General features: G+C 38.9%; 2 protein-coding genes and 1 long non-coding RNA gene across 18 annotated transcripts in view; 1 reads left to right on the forward strand and 2 right to left on the reverse strand.

Annotated features, from left to right (window-relative positions):
- Positions 1-6,600, reverse strand: part of ORC2 (origin recognition complex subunit 2) — a 54,493-nt gene extending 47,893 nt beyond the window's left edge. For 2 of the 3 annotated variants that reach the window (XM_054476838.2, XM_063648331.1), the window contains exons 1-4: positions 6,389-6,524; positions 2,192-2,240; positions 830-933; positions 198-341 (exon numbers count right to left, since the gene is read on the reverse strand). In XM_054476838.2, the coding sequence (XP_054332813.1) occupies positions 198-341; positions 830-923 (238 nt within the window). In that variant the 5' untranslated portion in view covers positions 924-933; positions 2,192-2,240; positions 6,389-6,524. Of the gene's footprint in view, positions 1-197; positions 342-829; positions 934-2,191; positions 2,241-6,388 lie in introns of all 3 variants that reach the window. The other variant, XM_054476839.2, reaches the window with a different exon arrangement.
- Positions 6,601-6,772: 172 nt separating this feature from the next.
- The window catches only part of LOC134737744 (uncharacterized), a 56,207-nt gene continuing 38,282 nt past the window's right edge, over positions 6,773-24,697 (forward strand). The window contains exon 1 of the long non-coding RNA XR_010122947.1: positions 6,773-7,207. This is a non-coding gene — a long non-coding RNA (uncharacterized LOC134737744). The remainder of the gene's footprint in view (positions 7,208-24,697) is intronic.
- The window catches only part of HYCC2 (hyccin PI4KA lipid kinase complex subunit 2), a 96,046-nt gene continuing 87,930 nt past the window's right edge, over positions 16,582-24,697 (reverse strand). For all 14 annotated transcript variants that reach the window (XM_063648333.1, XM_054476851.2, XM_054476847.2 and 11 more), the window contains one exon: positions 16,582-24,674. In XM_063648333.1, coding sequence (XP_063504403.1) covers positions 24,073-24,674 — 602 coding nt within the window. In that variant the 3' untranslated portion in view covers positions 16,582-24,072. The remainder of the gene's footprint in view (positions 24,675-24,697) is intronic.

Consider the following 24,697-nt stretch of genomic DNA (forward strand, 5'->3'; position numbering starts at 1 on the left):
TCCTTCTTACTGAAAACTATGTGCAGGACTGGTTGTTAAAAAAAAGAACTATGGAGAAACTGAAGCAAATGCTTTTTAGATGAGAAACATGATAATATAGAACACCACTGTTTAACCTACCAGACTACTTTTGTGTATCCTATAAAGCAATTTCTGCTACTAGCAGAAACGAGTGTATATTTCACCCCCTCAAATACCTTGAACATCTCTTCCCATAATTTCCACATAGTTCTGATCTTTTAAGACCTCCTGGTCATCTTCCTCCAAATCATATTCTGGCTTCTTTATTATTTTTTTGGGGTTGACCAAAAGCTGCGCTCGCTCCTTCTTCAATTTAGCTCCTATAAGAACATCCAAAGAAACAGAGCATGACAGGTATAAATTCTTTCTAAACATTACATTTAAATAAGAAATTATAATATTTATATTGTCATTACTTAAAAGCTAGGAAAAAAGCTTTCTCTTTGATTAAAACTGACCACTCTGGCCACTCTTCCACAGTTTATATAAATAGTTAAAAAAAAAAACCACACAATCTTAAAAGTATATATTTTTAGGGTTCAAAATAACCACATATTTTAAATTACAATGGGTAGTTATTAGTGACTACCACTACTGGGCATTTCGTTTTATATTAGGCTTTATTGAACATTTTCAATTAAAGTTTGAAAGAATTAAACTAAAAATTAAAGCAGTTTTTATTTAGTTTTACTAACCAGATCAATCCTTTGCACTATATTTTCAAAAGAAAATGTTAAAAGTTTTAAAAGTGAAATGATCCATAAACATTATAATAAGCATCTCTTCAAATTGTACAATCACTTAGTACCTCCTTCTCTATCTAGAATGTGATTAAGAACATCATCATCTCCCACAAAGTGAACCTCCAGCATCTTGTCTTCCTTTAATTCTGGTTTACTCATTGTTGCCAACCTAAACAAAAACAGTAAGTTACTCAAAAGTGATGAAGAATTCATATCAACCACCAAATTAAACACTCACATAATGAATACATGTCTTTATCTAATATTTTTAAAGTCTTTTTAAGTATAAAAAATACATTATGCATTACTGTATTACTACATATTCAACTGTAGGTAACTCAATTCTTTATCTAAAAAACTGGGGAGGGAAAGAGATTCTGAGATTTGAGAAGAGCTAAATCCAATCAAGGTAGCTAAAATACACTCAGAAAAAAAATAAAATAAAATATTCTCAGAGAAACAATTTAAGTTTTAATGAAAGCTCTAACCAATCCAGATAAGCACATTAACAGAAAGGGGGTGGTTAATACATGAGTGTTTAGAAAAGTGACAGCCAAAAAAAGAATAATGGTTTAATGGATTTTATTATCTGTTCACTAGAAAGCTACAGTCAATTGTGGGGAGTCTGTTAAACTTCATTTGTGTCCCAAGCCTGGATCAAAAAACCCTCAAGCACCTCCCTTTACTTTTATGGAATGCTTACCAAACAACTTTACAAATATGAATATGGCTTTCTAGGTATCTTGGTAACTAAACAGTAAACACAAATCTTTCAAACACTTTACACTCAGTTCCTCACTGAACAAACCTCCAGAGTATGGCAAGCAAAAGTTTGATCAACTCTGGCTAGTCTGACAAAATGTACTTTCAGAACTTACTATGCTACTGGCCTGAAAATAACTAATGATGATTTTAACTGCTGCCAGCTAATCAGTTTACCCAAAAAATGTAAACTAAGATTCAGTGTTCTTGGTGATTTCTTTTCTCTTCTCTCTTTCTTACAATCTTGTTTTCACCTTTTCTTTTGGCAGAAGAAACTATTGACTGTGTCTCTCTTTCTTTTTTTTTTTTTTGAGACAGGGTCTCACTGTGTTGCTGCAGCCTCAACCACCTGGGCTCAAGCAATCCTCCCATCTCAACCTCTGAAGTAGTTGGGATTACAGGCACATGCCACCATGCTTGGCAGGTTTTCCTTTTTTTGTAGAGACAGGGCCTCACTACATTGCCCAGGCTGGTTCTGAGCTCCTGGAATTAAGCAATTTTCCCACCTCACCCTCCCAAACTTCTGGGATTATAGGCATGGGCCACCACCACAGTCATTTATCTCTTCTGAGTTCATTATCTGCAGGAAGAAAACTAATTTAATGTTACCAAGTTTTATTTTGACAAGCAACATGCTTAAATGACTTCTTTCAGTTTTCATTTACCTTTTAAGGTACTACACATTCTGCAGCTGCAAAATTCAGATAGAGTCACCTGTAATTGGAAAAAGAACTCAGTCAGGGTCAGCTAGTAGAAAAATGAAAGCAATGGGGCAAAAACAAGTTCCACAAGTTTTAACAAGCATGATGAATAGATACATGTAGACCTTACAAAGCCAAAGCTGTTGTAATGGTATAGTAAAGGACAAAAAGACCATTACTGATTTGGCCAGGAAGCCCTAGATACTGAGAACATCTGGATGGAGTGGGAAGAGAGGAGGACAAAATTTGAGCACTTACAATGTGCTAGACATAGTTTTGAGTACTCCATATGTATTCTCATTTAATCTGCACAACTCTATGAGGTTCATACTTTGTGTATAAAGATAATAAATACTGGGCTGGGTGCAGTGGCTCATGCCTATAATCTCAGTGCTTTGGGAGGCTGAGGCAGGGGGATCCCTTGAGGCCAGGAGTTGAAGACAAGCCTGGCAACAGTAAGGCCCTGCCTCTACCAAAAAAAAAAAAAAAATTACTGGGCATAGTGGCATGTGCCTATAGTCTACTCAGAGGCTGAAGTGGGAGGATTCCTTGAGCCCCAGAGTTCGAGATTACATTGAGCTATGATCACACTACTGCACTCCAGCTTGGGCAACAGAGTGAGACCCTGTCTCTAATTTTTTTTTCTTTTTTTTTGAGACAGGGTCTGGGCTCTGTCACGTAGAGCAGTGGTATGATCTTGGCTCACCATAGCTCCAACCTCCTGGGCTCAGGTGATCTGCCCACCTCAGCCTCCCATACAGCTGGGACTACCAGCTTGTGCCACCACGTCCAGCTAACTTTTGTATTTTTTGTAGAAATGAGGTTTCACCATGTTGCCTAGGCTTGTCTCAAACCTCTGGGCTCAAGCGATCTACCCACCTCTACCTCCCAAACTGCTGGGATTACAGGAGTGAGCCACCACACCAGGTCAAAAAAATTTTTTTAAACAACAACAACAACAAAAAAAAATTGTGGACTTGGCTGTGATATGAAGAAAAATTTTAAAAATAAAAATAAAAAATAAAGATAATAAATACTTCATCTATAACTTATGACCATTGCTTGTAAAACATGTCCTCTTGGGCCATTTTTCTAGTCATAATACTGTTTCCTATTATGGGGAATCTGGGTGTATTAGAGAAAAAGTTTAATCCATTTACGTAATATTTGTATAAAATAAACAGGTTTTTTGAGGGGCTGTTTGTGAGGCACTGTATTAGGCACATTTATGTACACCAGCTCATTAAATCCTCAGATTCTCTGACTTAGGTATTTTGCATCTCTCTCTTTATATATATAATGTCCCCAACTTACAAATGAGTAAACTGAGGTCAACTCATTAAATATTAATAACTCATTAAATTATTAATGCAAATACACACAATTATAAATCTATTAGGGTTGAAATCCACGTCGGACTGATCGTAACTTCTTCTTTTTTTTTTTATTTTTTTATTTTTTTTAAGATGGAGTCTGGCTGTGTCCCAGGCTGGAGTGCAGAGGCTCGGTCTCAGCTCACTGCAACCTCCGCCTCCCGGGTTCAAGAGATCCTCCTGCCTCAGCCTCCTGAGTAGCTGGGACTACAGGTGTGCACCACCACACCCAGCTAATTTTTGCATTTGTAGTAGAGATGGGGTTTCACCATGTCGGCCAGGATGGTCTCGATCTCTTGACCTCGTGATTGGCCCACCTCAGCCTCCCAAAGTGTTGGGATTCCAGGTGTGAGCCACTGCGCCTGGCAGATTCCTAACTTCCTGACCACTCTATTACACCACATACCTCTCCTGCCATCAAATAAAAATGTTATCGTAAATGCTTGGTTTTTTTGTTGTTTTGGGTTTTTTGTTTTTGTGGGGTTTGTTTTTTGAAACAGGGTCATTCAGCTCTGTCACCCAGGCTGGAGTGCAGTGGTGCGATCTCAGCTCACTGTAACATCTCACCTCAGCCTCCTGAATAGGTGGGACTACAGGCATGCAATGCCAAGTCTTGCTAATTTTTGTATTTTTTTGTAGAGACGGGGTTTCCCCATGTTGCCCAGGCTGGCCTCCTGAGCTCAAGCGATCTGCCCACCTCAGCCTCCCCAAATGCTGGGACTGCAGGTGTGAACCACTGTGCTGGACGCTAAATTCTTGTTTTGACCTCTGAAAACCATTCGTAATAGGTCTAATTATTTCTCTACATGTCAATTAGGGTTAGGGTATTCTATAGCAGGTAACTATAGAATGTCCAAAGAATTCTACAGTTTCTCTAACTTTCCAGTTCATTGGGTGAAACATCACTAGTTCTATCAAGCATACTTCAAAGAGCATGACCAGAGTCAGCATAATCTACATTATTTTACTTAATTATACACTGCTGTGTACTACAAAGGATTTGAAGCAGTGATAATGAGCAAATGCAATAAAACAAATTTTAAATTATAAATGCTAATAGGGAGTCTGCATCAGAAAAAATATAAAGAAAAGCAGAAAATAAAATCACACAATGAATTTTTGGCTCTGAGTTTCCTGACAATCAAAGCAAAAAGCAAGTAAAGGTCTGTTACGTAATTCTTATTGGCAAAAGTTTAGTTGTTCTTGGGGATGTGGGGAGATTTTCTAGGAAAATTTAAAAACAAATATTCTAGGCAACTGAGTATTGTCCTAGGCAATTTCCCTATGGTATTCTACATAAGAATTGCCTGGACAGAGGCAGCCTGAGACTTGTTTGTAGCCAAGTGCATTTACACAAACATTTCCTTTGCTAATTTTGGAGCATCTTATTAAATAGTACAAAATCACCAAATTAAAGAAAATGTCTACAAAGACCTCATGAGAAACGTTTCCTTCTTTCCTTTCCAACAGTTCCTGAAAAACAAACGAACAAAAAAACCTAACAATCACACAACAAAATGCAATATTTAGTGACCATTATGACCCCTCAAGGCACTGCCTTGGTGCTTACAGGTCAACCCCTTTCAAGGAGTTAACTTCAAGGCAATTCAGCTGCACCAAGTGTTAGCATTGCACCAAGTGTTAGCAACACACTCTCCTTTGAAAACAAATAAAAGATTTGCTGTAATTTTTAAAAACATAATCCTTTGAAAAAGAAGGTTGGATAGATTAGTGGTTAAGCACCAATTTTAATATCAGAGAAACCTGAGTTCCAATCTCCACTCCATACTTTATAACTGTGTGACTTTGTCCAAAGTCCTGACGATTAAATGAAATGATGTGCCTGATATATAAAAGAGCATCACTGAATGCTCCCAATTATCGGTATTTTTACTTTAACCTTTTTCTTTTTTAGCTCCTTACTGCATTGCACTGAGATATTTTTACTTTAAACTTCAACTTAACCATGCAGATCTCTTGTACATCTCTAACTCATTCAACATCTAACAGAAAAACTGCTCAATAAGTGATGATGTCCGTTTAACGTGCAGTGCCCTTATATAACGGTGTAGGGCCGTGCTATTTTTCTTCAGATTGCAATTTAACTGCGGGAAAGTGTAACGATTCTATTAGGATTTCAATTGTAAAATGAAAAGTAACGTCTCAACATCTTTTTAATTAAAAAGCTCTACCAAAAGAGCCTGGCTTATCAACATTTTACAGCCAAGCATGGCTCCAAGGTGACCGATCAGTTAGCTGGCAGGACACATTGGTGCCTCCAGGCTGCGATGACATCAAAGGTTCTAACTACAGTGGTTCTGGGACGCGATCTCTTCCTCTTCATACCTCACAGGGCACTTTACCACTGTCGTTACACATCTTCACAGTTCTCCTTTTCCAACCAGAGGGCTTCGTAAGCTGGGAATCAGGTATGTTAGTACCAGGCGTCCCTTGCACAAAAGGCCTATAACTGCTGGGCAGACTAACGAAAGGTCCTCCCAGAGCGAGCCTCTCACCTCAAGTCTTAAAGGACTTTGGCCTGCGCCTCCAGCCTCTGGCCAGTTGGCTGCGCTCCACCAGCAAGGGTTCTCGAGCCCCCGGGCAGCCTGCGGGGGGCAGCGAGGCGCAGAGACCATGCCCCGAGTACCGAGGGAAAGTCCTGAGACGGCGCGACCTGGGACGCTGGGGGCCAAGCTCCGACGCGGGGCTGGGTGCACCTGGACGCACCTCACAAGCCGCGAGCTAAGCAGAAAAGGGAGGCAAGCTGCCCCGACACCCCACTACTCACCTCTAGGTTTCCGCCAGGCGCCGATCCGGCTGCGTCACGCCGGCCGAACGACACCCCGCTGAGTCGCCGCCGCAGGGAAGGCACCTTCGGCCCCAACGGGAAAAGCCAATTTCTAGTAATTCGCACCCGACCACGGGGGAGGCAAGGAGCCCTGGAGGCCAGCTGGGGGATGGGAAGCCTGCGTGCGGCACACCGAATCTCCCGCCCTGTTCAGGGGGCGGTGCCCGAGGGAGCCAATAGGCAGAGGAGTCGGCCAAGAGCGACGGCTCTGCCGGCCAGTCGGCGCCGGCCATTCGGCCCCGCTCATCAGGAAACCTGAGGAAAACGGATTCTTGGGCCCTGAGTTGTGGGCCTTACCTTTCCTTTCCTCTTTCCGTTTCCGGCGAAGGGAAAAGGAAGTGTTGTTTGGATCTGAGGAAGTTTGCAGAGTAGCTGGCTGAGTGGTGGCTCTTTGTCTTGTAGCAATCTTTAAAAAGTGTTCTTTGGGGTCGGGCGCAGTGTCTCACGCCTCTAATCCCAGCACCTTGAGAGGCCGAGGCGGGCGAATCACCTGTGGTCGGGAGCTCGAGACCAGTCTGACCGACATGGAGAAACCCCGTCTCTCCTAAAAATACAAAATTAGCCGAGCGTGGTGGCGCATGCCTGTAATCCCAGCTACTCGGGAGGCTGAGGCAGGAGAAACCCTTGAACTCGGGAGGCGGACGTTGCAGTGAGCCGAGATCGAGCTGTTGCACTCCAGCCTGGGCAACAAGAGCGAAACGCCGTCTCCAAAAAAAAAAAAGTGTTCATTGGTTTCCCAGCTACCTTTTGAAGAAAAAGGTAATGGAAATTGATTCGCATTTCTTTTTTAAAGATTTTCTTCATTTGGCCTGAAAGGTAGGATCTTGTACATCTCCAGGGTTTGGGGTAGGGAGAAGAAGAGACGTTAGGAGAAGCACTGAATATGGAGATGGGATCGGACGGCTAGTGGGATGAAGAGGCTGGGGAAATAGAATGAATAGACAGAGAAAATGATTGACTTCAACTATCCAAAATATAAAAAAGACAAGACAGAAAATGAGGAAGAAAAGGAATGAACCTGGATGGGATCCATACAGTATTAAGAACAGGGTATTGTTTCATTTGGGTTCACTTACTCAAAACAAAACTACAGAGTACTCTGCGAACCAGAAGATAAGGATTCATTATCGAGCGAGACAACTACGATCTCTGCATTCACTATAGTTACCTAGCACGTGAAGATATTGAACGGACAATATTGAGAAAAATACTATGATATGGGAAGTGCATTGGAGCACATGGTAGGAGTAGCTAATTAAAAGTCCAGAAGGAGTCAGGAACAATTTTCTAGGAGGAAGAGATGTTTAAACTGAAACCCCTGTGTTGAACAGATTTAAAACAGGCCAAGAGGGGTAAAATTTTCCAGGTAGAAGGTCCAAATCCGTGTAACAGCTGTGTAAAATGCCAAGCGTTGGGTCTGTTATTATGAAGGTCTTGGTTGGCCCTTAGGGCACTGGTCAGATTTGTATTGAAAGATCTTTGGATAAAGGAGGTAGGATTGGGAGGGAAGATATAGAGTCACAAGATTTGGAAGCTGTTTAGGAAATCCAGTTGAGAAAGAAATGATCATAGCCTTGATACCTCATTATTCCATTTTGGCTAGGTGGAGTTAAGAAAATGGAAGAGAAAGGCAATTTTTTGTGCATTATAAAAAGAATTTGGGGAGTGACTAGAGACAGAAGATAAAGAGAACGTAGCTCAACAGTTAACAATGATGTGTTTGAAGAGTGTTTAAAAATCTGAAGATGACTAGCCCAGCACACACACCTGTAATCCCAGCTACTTGCGAGGCTGAGAAAAGGAAGATTGTTTGCATCCCAGAGTTCCAGGATGCAGTGAGCAGTGATCTCACTTGTGAATAGCCACTGCACTCCAGCCTGGGCAACACATCGAAACCCCATTTCTTAGAAAAAGAAATTTGAAAAAAAAGATGAAGATCTAGGAATGTTGAATAGATATGTTCAACTTATGTGTGTTTTTTATATATATAATTTTTTTTTTTTTGAGATGCGGTCTCCCTCTGCCGCCCAGGCTGGAGTGCAGTGGCAACATCACTGTTCACTGCAGCCTCAACTATCTGCTCTCAACCAAACCTCCCACTACAGCTTCCTGAGTAGCTGTGACTGCAGGCGCACGCCACCATGCCCGGCTAATTTTTGTATTTTTTGTAGAGAAGGGGTTTCACCATATTGCCCTGGCTGGTCTCCAACTCCAGAGCTCAAGTGATCCACCTGTCTCGGCCTCCAAAAGTGTTGGGATTACAGGCGTGAGCCACTGCACCTGGCTGTTTTTTTATATTTCTATGATGTCAGTAAACTCCCCTTCATTCCTCTCCTTCTCACATCTTGAAAAAAAGGCTTCTACAGACCACAGAGGCCTTGGTGTGAGTGGTGGGTTTGGATGTAGTTTTTATGGTATATGTGTGGAAAATAGAGGGAAGGAGCTGAGTTTTGCATTTAGATTGATACTAAGATAAAAACAAAGAGCCATACCTTCAGAATGGAGACACAGGATTTAGGAGCAGCAGGAAGCTGAAGTCAGAGGGGACCATAAAATGGCAACTCCCCATGTATTCACGGAAATTTTGCGTAGGGCAAGTAGACTGTTCCAAAGGGGGAAATAGAAGCTCAATATTGTAAAGGATAGAGGCACAAGCAGCTAATTGGGTAATAGTTTGAAATTTAGGGACTGGCTTTTAAAAATCTCTAATCTATGAAACAGGGTGAATTGAAGACTTTTTAAATACCAGTAAAATAACAATCAGAATTTTTTATTGAAGTATAAACATAAAATTAACAGAATAGAAAAACAGGTTAACATAAGTTGGTTAGCTGGAATCCAGGCCTGAAGAGGGGGAAGCCAGTAAGAAGCCTATTCCTTTCACAGAACTCCAGGTGGTAGTCTCAGGAATACGTTAAAAGCAGCATGGGTCTGGCGCGGTGGCTCATGCCTATAATCCCAGCACTTTGGGAGGCCGAGGCAGGTGGGTCACTTGAGATCAGGAGTCCAAGACCAACCTGACCAACATGGTGAAACTCCATTTCTACTAAAAATACAAAATTAGCCGGGCTTGGTGGTGCATGCCTGTAACCTGAGCTACTTGGGAGGCTGAGGCAGGAGAATTGCTTAAACCCTGGAGGCGGTGTCTGCGGTGGGACAAGATCATGCCATTGCACTCCAGCCTAGGCAACTAGAGGGAAACTCTGTCTCAAAAAAAGAAAGAAAAAGAAAAAAAGAGCATGAAGCTGAGACTGGAGGATTGGTTGGAAAAAAAAAAATGGAGTATGAAGCTGAGACTGGAAGATTGGTTGGGAGTCTTGAAACAATTAGATGCTAGATCTCCTGTCATACTTTGTGGAGGACCAGGAGATTATAAGGTGAACCGAGAGGATCTAGACTCTACCACTAGGCACAACTGAGAGTAGAAATGAGGTCATACTGAAATGGGGAGGACAAGCTTAGGACCTCGTCTTACTTGGCTCCCAGAACGCTGGCAATGAGTCATATATCCCCTGGGCATTAAATTTAAAGACTTTTTCAGGCAAGCTAATCAGAAAAGAAAGGAGGCCCCAATTGAAAAAGCCAGTTTATCAATATAGACCTACGCTGACACCTACTAGCTGATAAGCCCTGTCCCTGCACGCTGAGCTTCTGATCAATTTTAGCATTACCAAACTTTGGAATAAAGCCTCAGCTCTGAAAAAATAAATAAATAAAGCAGGAGCAAACATACTATGTAGAACCCAGAGAAAAATTTACTCAAAATTGTAATAAACTCTTGATGTTTTATATCTATTAAAAAAGAATGTAAAAAGGAATGTGAGTCATCAAATTTAGATTCTTTAAGGAGAAAATTCTTAAAGTTTTAATTAATTTTTAAATAGACTGCAGAATCAAGATGATAGCAGCTTGTATTTTTCTTCACCTGTGATCTCATCTGTCAGCACACTGAAGAAAATCAGAATCTTTATAAATTTCTTCTTCAAGGAGATGACTGAGTTAAAAAATGAAATCTTTTTTTTCAAGTTCATTTTTATATTCAGACAAGGTTTTTTACCCAAACCATATTTTACTTGATCAAATTCAAGAATATGATCTCAGTTCATATCTTCCAAATTGAAATATAATCTAAATAGCTGTATAGATATCAGTGAGAGATCTAGATTAAGCAACCAGAACCAAGTAGGTCTTATGAACAAGTTAAGATACATTTATATTGGTTCCTAAGTTTGGGAAACTCAGTTGACTTCTGTCTTTGCCAGTATCATGAAAAGCTTCATATTGATGCTATTGCTCCTTGAAAAAAATCCATTTTCTCCCTGGGTCTTTGAACAGTTTATTTAATAAAATTTTTGAGCCCCTACCTCTACCAGGGGCATAATGCCCAGGTATGGATGGCCCTTACCCTTAAGGAATTTAGAATTTAGTTCGGTAGAAAGAATCAGATAATTTCAACACAAAAGGGTGTAGGCTGGGCCCAGTGGCTGACACCTGTAGTCCCAACACCTTGGGAGGCTGAGGCGAGAGGATCACTGAAGCCCAGGAGTTTGAGGTCACTCTGAGCACATAGGGAGACCCCATCTGTACCAAAAAAAAAAAAAATTCAAAAAGGTGTACTGAGAACTATAAGGACAACTGCCATTTAGCTTAATCTAGGGGTTGGGTTGGGGGATAGCAGAGGAACGGCCAATCCAATTTCAAAACACAAGTAGACTTAAGCAAAAGAGAAAGTACTGGAGAAGAGATTTCAGTAAGAAAGTACAAACTGGGTGTGGTAGTACAAAGGACAAAGGGTGTGATTGTGCAAATGAGTGTGGTAGTACAAAGCACTTTGTTGTTACTTAAGAATGATAGGAGATGGGGTAGAAGTAGGCCACAGGGCCTTGTATGCAGGCTAAATAACATGGAATTTATCCCCTATATTGGAACCACTGTATAATTTTAACCAGGGTACTGATAAGCATTTAATATCCATCACTAAGGAGGATAAATTTAAGGGCAAGGAGTCTAGTTAGGAGGCTATTGAAGCGGTCGATATGAAGAGGATATGAGTTTGTGCTGTAGTAGTAAAGGTGGGAAGGATTAATTTAAAGGGGGGGGGCAGTCAGCAGGATTTGGAGACTGGATAATAGAGGTGAGGGAGAGAGGAGATATAATTCTCAGGTTTCTGGCTTGGTTGCCTGGATTAGTTTATTGGTGTGATGTGAGAGAGAGATTACTGATAGAGGAAAAAGGCAGATGAGTTTAGTTTAAGGCATCTTAACTTTGAAGTGCCTGAGAGATATCCAGCTATCCAGCAGCCAGTTGGATTTAAAAGTCTAACATTCAAGAGGTCTAGGCCTAGAGATACAGATCTAGGGTCATCCGTTTATAGATTTAAGCCAAGTGGCAAAAATGAGAACTGTGCAGGGAGTGTGAGAAAAATAAGAAATGATGTGAGATACCTCTCATTTGAGACAGGCAGCAAGGGGATAAGGATAGTTACAGATATAGTTGAGAACTTTGAAGTGGTGGCGGGAAACAGGAAATTAAGCATATTTATTCTAGCATGATGGCCTCCATTTCATAGAAAAAGAGTTGAGGCTGCTGAGAAAGTGATACTTTATGTGCTGAAGCTGCGGAATAGAAACTAAAGGGAATGAGAAAGGGGACAGGCCAAGAAGTGCAAGGGTCCAGTGAAAATGTATTAACACCTACAGTGTTCAGTGGCCTGAGTTAGGAAATAGAGAAGGCAGACTAAAGCATTAATATGGATGGGTCTATTCTTTGGGGTGGAGGTATGTTTATGGAATGGGTTAATGATACTTCTTTCTTATATTGTCAGTTACTATACTAGGTGTTTCTCTAGGAAAAATTTATTATTGAGTCAGGTTCTGGACAGAAGAGAGAAAGCTTACCTATGCCAAAGATTGGTATAGCATTAAAGAGAATTTTCAATCCTGATTGCACATGAGAATTAGCTGGGGATCTTTGAGAACTATGTGACGCCAGATCCTACTCCCAGAGAGTCTGCATGGGGCCTGGTCATCAGAATTGTTTTAAAAAATTATCCAGATGATTTTATTTTTTTTGAGACAGAGTTTCACTCTGCTGCCCAGGCTGGAGTGCAGTGGCACGATCTCGGCTCACTGCAGCCTCTGCCTCCTGGGTTCAAGTGATTCTCTTGCCTCAGCCTCCAGAGTAGCTGGGACTACAGGCGCCCACCGCCACACCCGGCTAATTCTTTTGTATTTTTAATAGAGACAGGGTTTCACCATGTTGACCAGGCTGGTCTTAAACTCCTGACCTCAGGTGATCCACCCACCTCGGCCTCCCAAAGTGCAGGAATTACGGGCGTGAGACACTGCACTCGGTTGGCCAGATGATTTTAATGTGAAGCTAGGGCTGAGAACCAGTGAGCTAGAGACAATTAAAAATTGGCAATAAAATTTTTTGTGAGATATGCAGTGGCCTAGATCATGTATGTTAAACACACACTTGATAAAGATTCAATAGATCTAGAATGTCAGTGGCAGATGCCTCAGCAAATAACTTCTACCCTGAAATTTTTTTATATGTCAAATTGATTTCAGTCATGCTCAGGAAAAGTGATTATATCTGAGTATCTAGTAATAAAAGAGAATATGGCAGCCAAAACCTCCAAGATGTATTTTTTTGTACCAGGGATGGTAAAGCAGTCAGTGAGGACACGAGATGACATCAACAAATAAGTAGTGAAAGATTTGACACAGTAATCCTTAAAAATGTACACAGAGGGCTGGGTGTGGTGGCTCAAGCCTGTAATCCCAGCACTTTGGGAGGCCGAGGTGGGTGGATCACCTGAGGTCAGGAGTTTGAGACCAGCCTGGTCAACATGGTGAAACCCTGTCTCTACTAAAAGTATAAAAATTAGCTGGGCATGGTGGCAGGTGCCTGTAATTCCCAGCTACTTGGGAGGCTGAGGCAGAATTGCTTGAACCCAGGAGGCGGAGGTTGCAGTGAGCCAAGACCACACCATGGCACTCCAGCCTGGACAATAAGAGCGAAATTGTATATCAAAAAAAAAAAAAAGTACACAGAGTAATTACAATGATGGGCATTAGTTTTTGAAAACAATTCTGAGTTGGCCAGGCGTGGTGGCTCACGCCTGTAATCCCAACACTTTGGGAGGCCAAGGCGGGCGGATCACGAGGTCAGGAGATGGAGACCATCCTGGCTAACACGGTGAAACCCCATCTCAACTAAAAAATAGAAAAAAAAAAAAATTAGCCGGGCATGGTGGTGGCCGCCTGTAGTCCCAGCTACTCGGGAGGCTGAGGCAGGAGAATGGCGTGAACCCAGGAGGCGGAGCTTGCAGTAAGCCGAGATCACGCTACTGCCCTCCAGCCTGGGCGATTCCGTCTCAAAAAAAACAATAGACAAACAAAAAAAATTCTGAGTTTTACAGTGTGTATAAAGTCAGTGTAACATTTGTGAATAAAGGAAATATATATAGATTTCTTAACATTCTACAATTTTACTTGGAGGAAGTGAAGAAAGCCTGTTTGGGGAATTCCCTACTGAATATTGGAGAGAATAAAATAAAAAGCCTATTGAATATAAGAGTGTTTTGTTTTGAGACTATTAGCATTGTTTCAGGTTTTTTTTGTTTTTTTTTTTTGAGAGAGGGTCTCACTCTGTCGCCCAGGCTAGAGTGCAATGGTGCGATATTGGCTCACTGCAACCTCCTTCTCCCAGGTTCGAGCGATTCTCGTGCCTCAGGATAGCTAGGATCACAAGGGTGCGCTACCACACCCAGCTAATTTTAGTAGAGACAGGGTTTCACCATATTGGCCAGGCTGGTCTCAAACTCCTGACTTCAGATGATCCACTCGCCTTGGCCTCCCAAAGTGCTGGGATTACAGGCATGAGCCACTGCGCCCGGCCTTTTATCACAGATTATATCTATCCCATTTGGATTATCACCCAGGGCCAGATAAAGACCTTTACATATCCTAAACACGAAAGACTATACTTCTGCCCTCTCTCATGTACTTAAAAATTTAACATTAAATCATAACATAGTCATCAGCCCAACAAAGTTCTGCTTTCCTCCCATGCTACCCAGCAGCTTTTTTGTGTGGATGGGAAGGGTCATAGAAAGAACTGTCATTTAATTTTAAGTTTTATATTTTGGCAGTCTCTTCTGCTGTATTATGCTGTAAAATAGCTTTTCTCAACTGAGCCTCCTTACGTGAACCATAAAAAGACTATTTTCTCATTTTCCCTCAGGATGGTACACAAGAACCATTGTATATACATAGGAGAGAAGTTAACTTATAACTGTGGATACTTAGGATGTTAGGGCTTGATTCTTTCATGGATTTAGTTTGCCTATTAGCAATTTAGCTCTGTTGAGATCCAACCCCTCCCTTTCTTCCCGTCCTTCACAGGGGGACAGGCTTTCTGGGGTAGGTGTTTGGCAAGTGTACTAATAGTTGAGAACAATCAATGCAATTAAGCAGTATTTATGATGTTTAAGTTCACAAGTGCATTCGCCTGAGTGTCTATGTTCAGTGTTAGCTCTTCCACTTACTAGCTCTGTGACTTTGGACAGCTGTACTTTACTTTTCTCATGAAAGAATAATAGTACTTATCTAATGCTGTTGTATTATTAAATGAAGTACTGCATTTTCTTTAAAGTGTTTAGAATAGTGCCTGGCACATCCTAAGCACCCAATAATGTTAGTTATTGTTTAATTCACATGGGAAGAATCTTTGTACCATAAAGTACTGTGACTTACCTGGACAAGAGTTGTATGTGTGGGGATAGTGTGTATGTGTGTGTATATATGTATGTATGTATGTGTGTGTATATAAAGTGCCTCCACTATTCTATTAATATCACAATTATATTACAATACCTTAAAGGAAAATATTACTTTTCCTGTTGTACTTTTTCTGTATTTTCTTTTTTTTGTTTGTTTGTTTTGAGATGGAGTTTTGCTCTTGTCCCCCAAGCTGGAGTGTAATGGTGCGATCTCAGCTCACTGCAACCTCCACCTCCCAGGTTCAAGCGATTCTCCTGCCTCAGCCTTCCTAGTAGCTGTGATTACAGGTGCCTGTCACCATGCCCGGCTAATTTTCCTACTTTTAGTAGAGATGCGGTTTCACCATGTTGGCCAGGCTGATTTCAAACTCCTGACCTCAGGTGATCCATCCACCTCGGCCTCCCGAAGTGCTGGGATTATAGGCGTGAGCCACCACACCCGGCCCTTTTTCTGTATTTTGTAAATGAACAACTATTACATTTCTAATAAAGGGAAAAAATTGGAACTGTCAGCTTGTGAATCTCATCCTTCCTTACTAATGCAGATCCAGAGTCAAAGAGAAAAACAGTCTTGGTTCTGGATCTGCCAATCTTTGGATTAAGGGATAATAAATATCAAAAAGATAATGTACTTTGTTTGCTTGAATCTGAAATAAAATGGAGAATAAAACTTTGACTCAGCAAGGAATAACAGTCATAAAGAAAAAAGGCACAAAAGAGATTTTTCCAGAAAATGCATGTAAAGAAAGGGAAAGGAAAAAGGGCCTAGGGCTTAACCCTTGATTAAACCCATGTTCCAAGTGAAGGCTAAAGTATCTTTAGGAAAGACAATGTGGGAAAGGCCAAAAAGTTTAATGAGGAGAGAACTAACTGCAGGTAAGGGTGTGGGTGTGAAGAAACAGGCACCTTCATAAATTGTATTGTAAATTGTATTATAATAATATTGGTTCCTCTTTACAAGGACCCAGGAAGGAAAATATTTTAACATTAGAAATAGTTGTGCTTCACCTGAGAAACTTGTTGAATCTTAAGGATATCTGAAAATTATGCAATTAATCTTACTTCTGTCTTTACATTTGGCTGCTTTAACGTTCAGTGCTAAATCTGTACCCCTACTATTAACTACAGAAATATATGGCAAGTTTTATGTATTAATTTCACACCTGCCTTTGTCTTGTTTCTTATTTTGTGGTGTTAAATATAATTTTTTATACTGCCTTAATGTAATAGGGCATGATATAAAGGTTCAGATATAAAATTAAAATGGTACACTTTGAAAAAATATGAAAAGACCCTTTTAAGATATAAAATTTAGGTAAGATAAAATCAACTCAGGGAAATCCAGTTAAAAGCCAAATAGAGCTGTATTTTTATACTGTACAAAAAAATTTACACTCTTAATGTAACTAGATACATCTAAGGGTAAATTACACATCTCTCAAACACAGTATTTTAACATCTAAGATATGTTTCTGCATTGCAGACTGATACTGAATTTTATACATCTTTATTTACAATAACTTAAAATATTTTTTCATCTCTGGCAGATATTTACAAGGTCAACAGTGACTACATTTCACATTTCAACAATCAACAGCATTAATCGGTTCATTAAGACAGGATAATGGCTTACATGCACCAATAAATATGATCTTAAATTCATGGTTTTTTCTTCAGCTCTGAAAAAATGAAGGTTGTCACTAGTCCTAGGTTGAAAGGACATCACTCAATACAAGTCATAGTTTCTATATGCCTATCCTATTTAAATTTTCACCAGCACTATTCTCTAAATACTTGGGAAGTTTATACCAAGTTATAGGCTGATGCTGGTTTAAAAAAAAAAAAAAGCTGATGTGTACATTCTATATCCTTTTATGAAGCAAACATATGAAAGTGAGATAGTTCTTATTTACTATCATTGTGACAGAGATCAGATTACATAATGCCAAAGTAGTAAAAATCCTTCAGAAATTATAGCTCAGGAGACTCAAATTATCATGAGAAAAACAGTAGGAAAATAATTTTTGCACCCTAAAAACTGTTTCACTTAACCACTTAAACTGAATGTAAAGCCAGAATAATTTTAGAGTAAGAATAAAAAAGATTCAGTGTCAAGTAGATGAACTTATTACAAATGTTTTTAAACATGGAGCATATCTCTCAATTCAGTATGGATGATAAAACTTAAAAACAAACAAAAAACAAACCCCCCAAACCCAAACCTGTATCAGTGATTGTTAGAAAGCCAATCCTCTCTTTCCAAGACAGCTAATCAATACACTCATTACTTTTCAACTACTCCCTGCTATAAAAAACAATACATAAAACCTGTTTGGAACATCAATATGCAAATACATTTCATGATTTCCAAAAAAAATTATTTAACTTTTGAAATAAATCATTTAGTTCTTATTGGGCTATACATTTTAAAAAATGAGTATTTTAGCTTTTCTTAACCCAATCCTGTTTTTCTGCAAAGAAAAAAACAGAATGATCATGGACATAAATTATTTAACAAACTTTACCAGTTTAACCAATATTATACTTATAGTAATTGCCACTGCCCTTTAAAATAGGTACATTTCCATAATGCCCCCATAAATTTTACTTAACCCACAATATTATACAATATACCAATTTTAGGAATTTCCCCCTTTTTATTCAATCCTGATGAGTAGGATCCTTAATTTAAGGAGACCAGAAACTGTGCTATGAGGAATAATATTTAGATTTAGTCTTTAACGGGTACTTTCGCTGGAAATGTAAAATATTGACATTTATTGACATAAGAAAAGCTAAAATGGAATCTTTTAGCTACTGTAAACCTATTTTCCAGGTCAGAGAATATTTTTAAGATACTTTATATGTTAAAGAGGCTTCATTCCTTAACAAGTACTTTAAAAATTATATTTGGTAGATACATTTTCTTTGGTAAATTTTGTAATCAATGAAGATGTAAAGAACTTCCTTTGATATAATTAACACTGAGCTGTTTATACTCAAATACAGCAAACCATATTGATATCAATTCTGTAATTGGGGATGAGTTGTCCAATTAAGTTCATTTCTTTGAAAATAAAAGGATTTCTTTATTAGACCTACTTCCAGATACACATTTTTAAAGAGACTCATTTATACTTTAAGCTACACCTAATTCTATTTTTTTATAAAATCAATATTAAACATAATAGCAGACATCTGAATATGCCTTAATTTGTAAACATGATTAGCACAATTTCTAAAAATCCAGAAGCAAAACATATACCTTACATTTCTGTACTATGCTGCCAGTTATTTCACATCATTCCCAGCTTTCTGCTAATTTCTATCCTGAATTGTTTGCTCTTATGTATATTTCTCATAGGACTATGGCTAAGATTACAAAAATACTGAAAAGACTGAAGTTACCAAAATGTTGTACTTGTGTGGTCAGGTTCAGAAGAAATATGCCTACATGGGCAAGGAGGTTGGGTGGTGATGACTCCTCTATGAATAGTATTTTCTATATATGCTCAGTACCAGTATGATATACCTATTAGGTACACATAATGCAAGTAATACTAAAATTTGTCTTACATTATCAATATGACCACCTTGGCAGGGAAAACTGTACCAATCTGATGACTCATAATTTTATTAGCATTGTTAACAGTTTTACACTGCATTCCGTCTTCTTATAATCTGGCAAATATTCTAATTTCTAATTGGTTTTCAAACAACTTGTTTCTAAAAACACTTTAAAAAAATTAAAGTATTACAAGTAAGTGTCTCAACCAACTTAGTGGTAAAACGATGACAATAATCTTCAACTTGAAAGAAAAAGTCTCATGTTCAGACTGTTTAACATAGCCGTATGTAGAAAAATTGCTCTAAAATTCTTACAGATTTTCTGATCATTGGCATGACCTGTTAAACTTTTTAAAGCTGAAAACAAAGATGTAACTGAAATACTGATTAAAAAAGAAAAACCCAAAACATACTTTGTAGTCCAAGGTCAGAAATGGAGAGATATTCCTTGCCAGTGTTTGTAATAAATAGGGGACTACCCCTAAAGACAGGTATTACATTTTTTATTTACAAATGAACATGCAGAGATTTAAATGAGACAACTGATTGTCAACAACTGAAGTACTCAAAAATGGACTCCATTAAAATATTCACAAAAGTAGTGCAAACAAAATCTGAAAGAAGTTATTCTCAGTATTCCAGTGTCTAATAAACAATTTTAATTAATTTAAAGCTACTAGGTGGAATCTGAGAATACAGACTGGAAATACTGAGCTTATATAGCTGAGACTAACGCATTTAAGACATTTTATATGGTATATACACACTTTAAATGACATCATGGTCACTGTTCCATTTGGAATCATAAGCATCACACTATAAAACCTTTTTCAATCATATAAGGAAATATTGCTTGCATTTGCTCTAAGCATAAGATTCAGTCTCTTTCTACATTAAAAAGTAATGGAATCAAATTTATTTAATCTTTACTTTGCAATACTCTATTGTGCAATACAATTAGCTTGCCACACTGGTGACTGAAAGCTGGCTGACTCAAAAATTACTTTAAAATAACTAGAAAACACTGATCAAAGCCATTTCATTGGGTTTATTTTACATTTAAATAAATCCCAACAAATGTATTCAACTATAAAATGGCAGCATACAACTGTTATGTGGCAGAAAATAGTAAGGCATAAATTAGAATAATGTATTGATCCTTACGTCTGTAGATATACTTAACATTTCCAACATTTCCCCATCTAGATTACTCTACATTTTTTCTGGATTTAACACTTTTCTTAATGTGTTATATTCACTAACTACTAGACCAGAACTATAAAGAAACTGCAAAAATGGAGTTAACAACCCACTGCCTCCCCAAACCCATGGGAGACTGGGTTTGATTCTGGCTCTGCTTTGGTGTATGATCTTGATCACACCACAACCTCTGAGCCTCTGTTTCTTGAGGATGAAGGTTGGGGAGAGGGAGTGGGAGACTAGCTAGATTATCTCTAGGGTTTCTTCTTAGCACAATTCTGATTCTATAATAAATAGACAAAGAAAAGTGAATTGGAAAGGTAAGGGGAATGGTAAGGGTTAAAGGTAAGGGGATCAGGATTTTAAAATAACAATTTTCCCCTTAGCTTCTTAAAATATTTTCACATTTAAAAATCTTCAGGCCAGGTGTGGTAGTTATGTCTGTAATCCTAGCACTTCTGGGAGGCCAGGTGGGTGGATCTTTTAAGCCCAGGAGTTCAAGACCAGCCTGGGCAACATGGCAAAACCTCGTCTCTACTAAAAATACAAAAATTAGCCAGGTGTGGTGGTGCATGCCTGGAGTTCCAGCTACTCCAGAGGCTGAGGTGGGAGGATCACCTGAGCCCAGGGAGGCTGAGGCTGCAGTGAGCCGTGATAGTGCCACTGCACTCTAGCCTAGAGGACAGAGTGAGACCCTATTTCAAAAAATCAAATCTTCTGAGTTAACTATTCACTTTGCATTTTAGTTTGCTTTCTAGTAATTAATGTCAGAGCAAGCTCCCAAAACCTTCAGCTATTTCTTTGTATTCTTTTATCCAACTTGGCATACATGGCACCAACCTAATTGTTTTATTACAGAAAACAAGTATTTTCTCCCTAAACATCTTTTTCATAGATGATTAGACTTTTATGGAAATTAGAAAATATATAACAAGAGCTTGTTAAAAAAGTATGAATATTGCTGGCATATATCTGTAACAGCTGTTGTATATATGAAACAAAATTATTTTAAATTAAATGCCAAAAATAATGCATGTTAAAATGCATATTTAAAAACTTAGAAAATTTGACTCTCAGTTTGTTAAACTAACGCCTTCCATTTTAACTAATAATAATTCTTGCACAAGAAATCTGTTTTAAGACCCTGAATGCAAGGCTTAGACTAAATGAAATGTTTCTTCACTGAGGTCAACTCACATCACCTAAAAGAAGAGAAAACAAATGTTACAGGGTCATAAAATGTTAATGTGGGTATGTATACATACAAGCATATATGTATATACATACAGATAAATAAAATCCTCTAAGATGAACTTTTTTTTTTTTTTTTTTTCCCAGAGACGGAGTCTTGCACTGTTGCCTGGACTGGAGTACAGTGGCGCGTTCTTGGCTCACTGCAACCTCCACCTCCCGGGTTCAAGCGATTCTCCTGCCTCAGCCTCCCGAGTAGCTGGGATTATAGGTGCTTGCCACCACGCCCAGCTAATTTTTTGTATTTTTAGTAGAGACAGGGTTTCACCATGTTGGCCAGGCTGGTCTCGAACTCCTGACCTCATGATTCACCCACCTCAGCCTCCCAGAGTGTTGGGATTACAGGTGTGAGCCACCGCGCCCGGCCAAGATGAACATTTTTTAAAACCAATTTTTCAGGTATAACATAAGATTTCTAGCCAAAGGAAAATTTTGTTGCATTTATTCTAACTTTTGCTGTAATTTGGTATTGTATGGTATTTCTTTTGTGCTTTAAGTAAAATCATGCTAGATTTAGATGCCAATAAATGCACAATTTGAATTGAAAACAGTCTTTTTACCTCCCAAATAATTTATGCCATAAAGTGACTGACCTCCAGCCATAGCCAAGATCTCACTTTCTAGGTAAGTATAATGCTCCTTTCCTTACATACCTGAAACTGCCTGTTTTAGTATGTTATGGGCCTTTACAGCTCATTTATTTTGGCTATTTTTAAACTCCTTTCATTTATTTGACATCCCTTAGTTAAATTAAAAGAAAGGATATTTAAAATATTTAAAATACAACTTTGTGATATATACATATACACACCATATATATATATATACACACACACACAGAGACACACACAAATCAATAAATTGTCTATTTATCAACTTTTAGCTTTACCCTGGACTTTGGCAATGTTGTAGATACTAGTTCAGGTTCTAGTTTTCCATTTTCACATGAGCTGGAAAATGTTACAGACCACCATATTTAAACAAGCATCTCATATATAAAGAGTCTAACAGAAAGTCTCTTAGGGAAAAAAGAAAGTTCTTAGAATAAAAACGGGAGGATTGCTAGGTGTGGAAAAAAAAGGCGTTTTTTTCTGGTTATTTATCAAAATCTATTGTAATTTTAATGGTAGAGATAAAATTTTAACCTTTGCTAATTAGGAGAATACTTGCTTTCTATAAATTCAGTATATTTTTCTTAAACAATAATCAAGTAAAAACATCTAAATGTACAAAGCACTAATAGCTCTGATGTATTCTGTGGAAGGATAACTTATAACAGTTTAAGTCACAATACACTTTTTTAAAACCCAATATTTTCCCTTCTTTTTCAAACACCAGAGCCTGAGACCCAAAAAAGGTTATGATAAAATCTTATCCAACCAGATCAGAACTAAGAAAATTTTTTTTACCAATAATGTTTTTGTAACCTCTTAGCAGTTACCAAATGCTACTTACATACATTCAACATCTAGCTTACTGGCATGATTTCAAAGTTTTATAAAAATGAGGAACTGCAGATATATGATTAGAAGGTACACAAATTGCATTACATTAAACACAAAGGCAGTGTGGTCCTTGTAGGAGAAATCAAGGTCAGTACCCCCTGGTAGAAATGTTCTATAAAAATGCGTCACATTGAAGTATCAGTGTTTTCAGCCAATTGTCTGTCCCTGATATATTTCCTTGGAGTATGTAATGTATCAGGACTTTAGGTTTCTTAATCCAAAATATCTGACTGAATTTAGGTACATCTAGAAAGCAGCTGAAAGGGTTTCTCTTATAGTCTGACATAACAGAAAGTAGATTGAGAAATCCCTCTCTTTACCTGAAGATGTACTGTTACACTTCAGCCATCAGCTCACAAAGGAAAAGAAAAAAAAAATCAAAATCTCCTCTCACACACACAATCTCCACACAAGCTAAACAAAAACTACCCCCCACCCCCACAAAACCCCAGCACCAAAGTGTCAATCATTCCTGGGAAATAGAACATGCCCCTCAGATTCTGATTTGTTAGTTGGCCAAACTTGAAGGACAGAAATGACCTTATATGTCCTTGTGGGGAAGAGGGAAGACATGTTAATAATGACTATAGAGCCATTGAGAAAGTGCATTATCAATTACACAATCAACTTAAGAGTCCTGCCCTCCAATGGAGGTGGTCACAACTTGATTTAAATGCCTCTGTAATTGAACATTTATGTCTTCGGGATAAAGGAGATGGGGGGGGTGGAGAAAGAGCTACCCTCATTTTAATGAAAAAGTGCAGCAGTCTACCACCTTTCCCCATGCTTCTCCAGAAAATGATTGCACAGACTCAGAGAAGTCCAAAGTCATAGCAGAATCTCTGAGGCACTCCTGGTTAAGAGAAAAAAATATGATCCAGTAATCTTCATAGTTCTATAGATTATGAGAACAAACCCGTTTTGTTTTTAAACAAAAGCCAAAGAATCGTTTCATAGGGATCATATACACCATTTCCTCTAATGTATCCTCAGTCTCACAGTGTTGAAATGGGACCGATCAGCCTACGATGGATTGCACATCACCCAAGGAGAAAGGAAGGCATGGAAAAGGCAAACATTTTATACTGCTTCACAAACACATTTACAAGGAATAGGTGAAGAGAAGATGTAGGAAAGAGGGATAAAGAAAACCTTATTGCTGTTTTGATACAAAATACAGTATGAAGATACCTAAACTAAATGAAATCTGATAACAGTGACCAATATTTTCACAATGTGAGATGAAGTGTCTTCTTGCACAATGAAATGTTCAGTTTAAAAGGTAAGCAGAAAGATGAGGGAGGATGTCAAAACTACACCTGGGATATTAGCTGCATATTGAAACTTGGGGATCGGGACTGCTTGGTCAAGGGGGCTCCTGGGCTGAGGAGCTCTTTACCTTCGCCAGCTTGACCTAGCCGGTCCTCCTGCAGACTGACAGTTGAGTATCGACTAGCATTGTTAGCTGCTAAATTAGTACCTCCCTCAGTGCCAACCCCAATGCTGGTACTTGCTTGACTGCCATTTACATAGTCAAATGATTTACTTGAGGAAGCACTGGCTGTCCGGATTAGACTTAAGCTATTGGTTTTTGGCACCACCTGGCCAGCAGGCAGGCTCAGGTGTTTCTTCACTGGTGTCAGCTCAACTGAATCTACACTAAGATCAGTTGGTTGCTGTACATACTGCTTGCGAACTACTGAATCTCGAGGGCTCTCACTGGATTTGATGGCAGAGGCTGTTTCTTTATCCTTGGCTGAACGCCCAGTTGCTACTTTCCTTAAGCTTCCCCTCTGAGAAGAGGAGGATGGTTTGGTCCCAATTGGCTGACTGCTGAGGGAAGCCCCTGATGAAAATCCTTCATCTGCATCATTCAGGTTTACAGACTCCTCTCCTCCATTTACACCCTCAGCACCTAAGAAAACAAATCAGACAGAC

This window comes from Pongo pygmaeus, chromosome 11 (assembly GCF_028885625.2).
Source record: "Pongo pygmaeus isolate AG05252 chromosome 11, NHGRI_mPonPyg2-v2.0_pri, whole genome shotgun sequence".
Classification (NCBI taxonomy): Eukaryota; Metazoa; Chordata; class Mammalia; order Primates; family Hominidae; genus Pongo; species Pongo pygmaeus.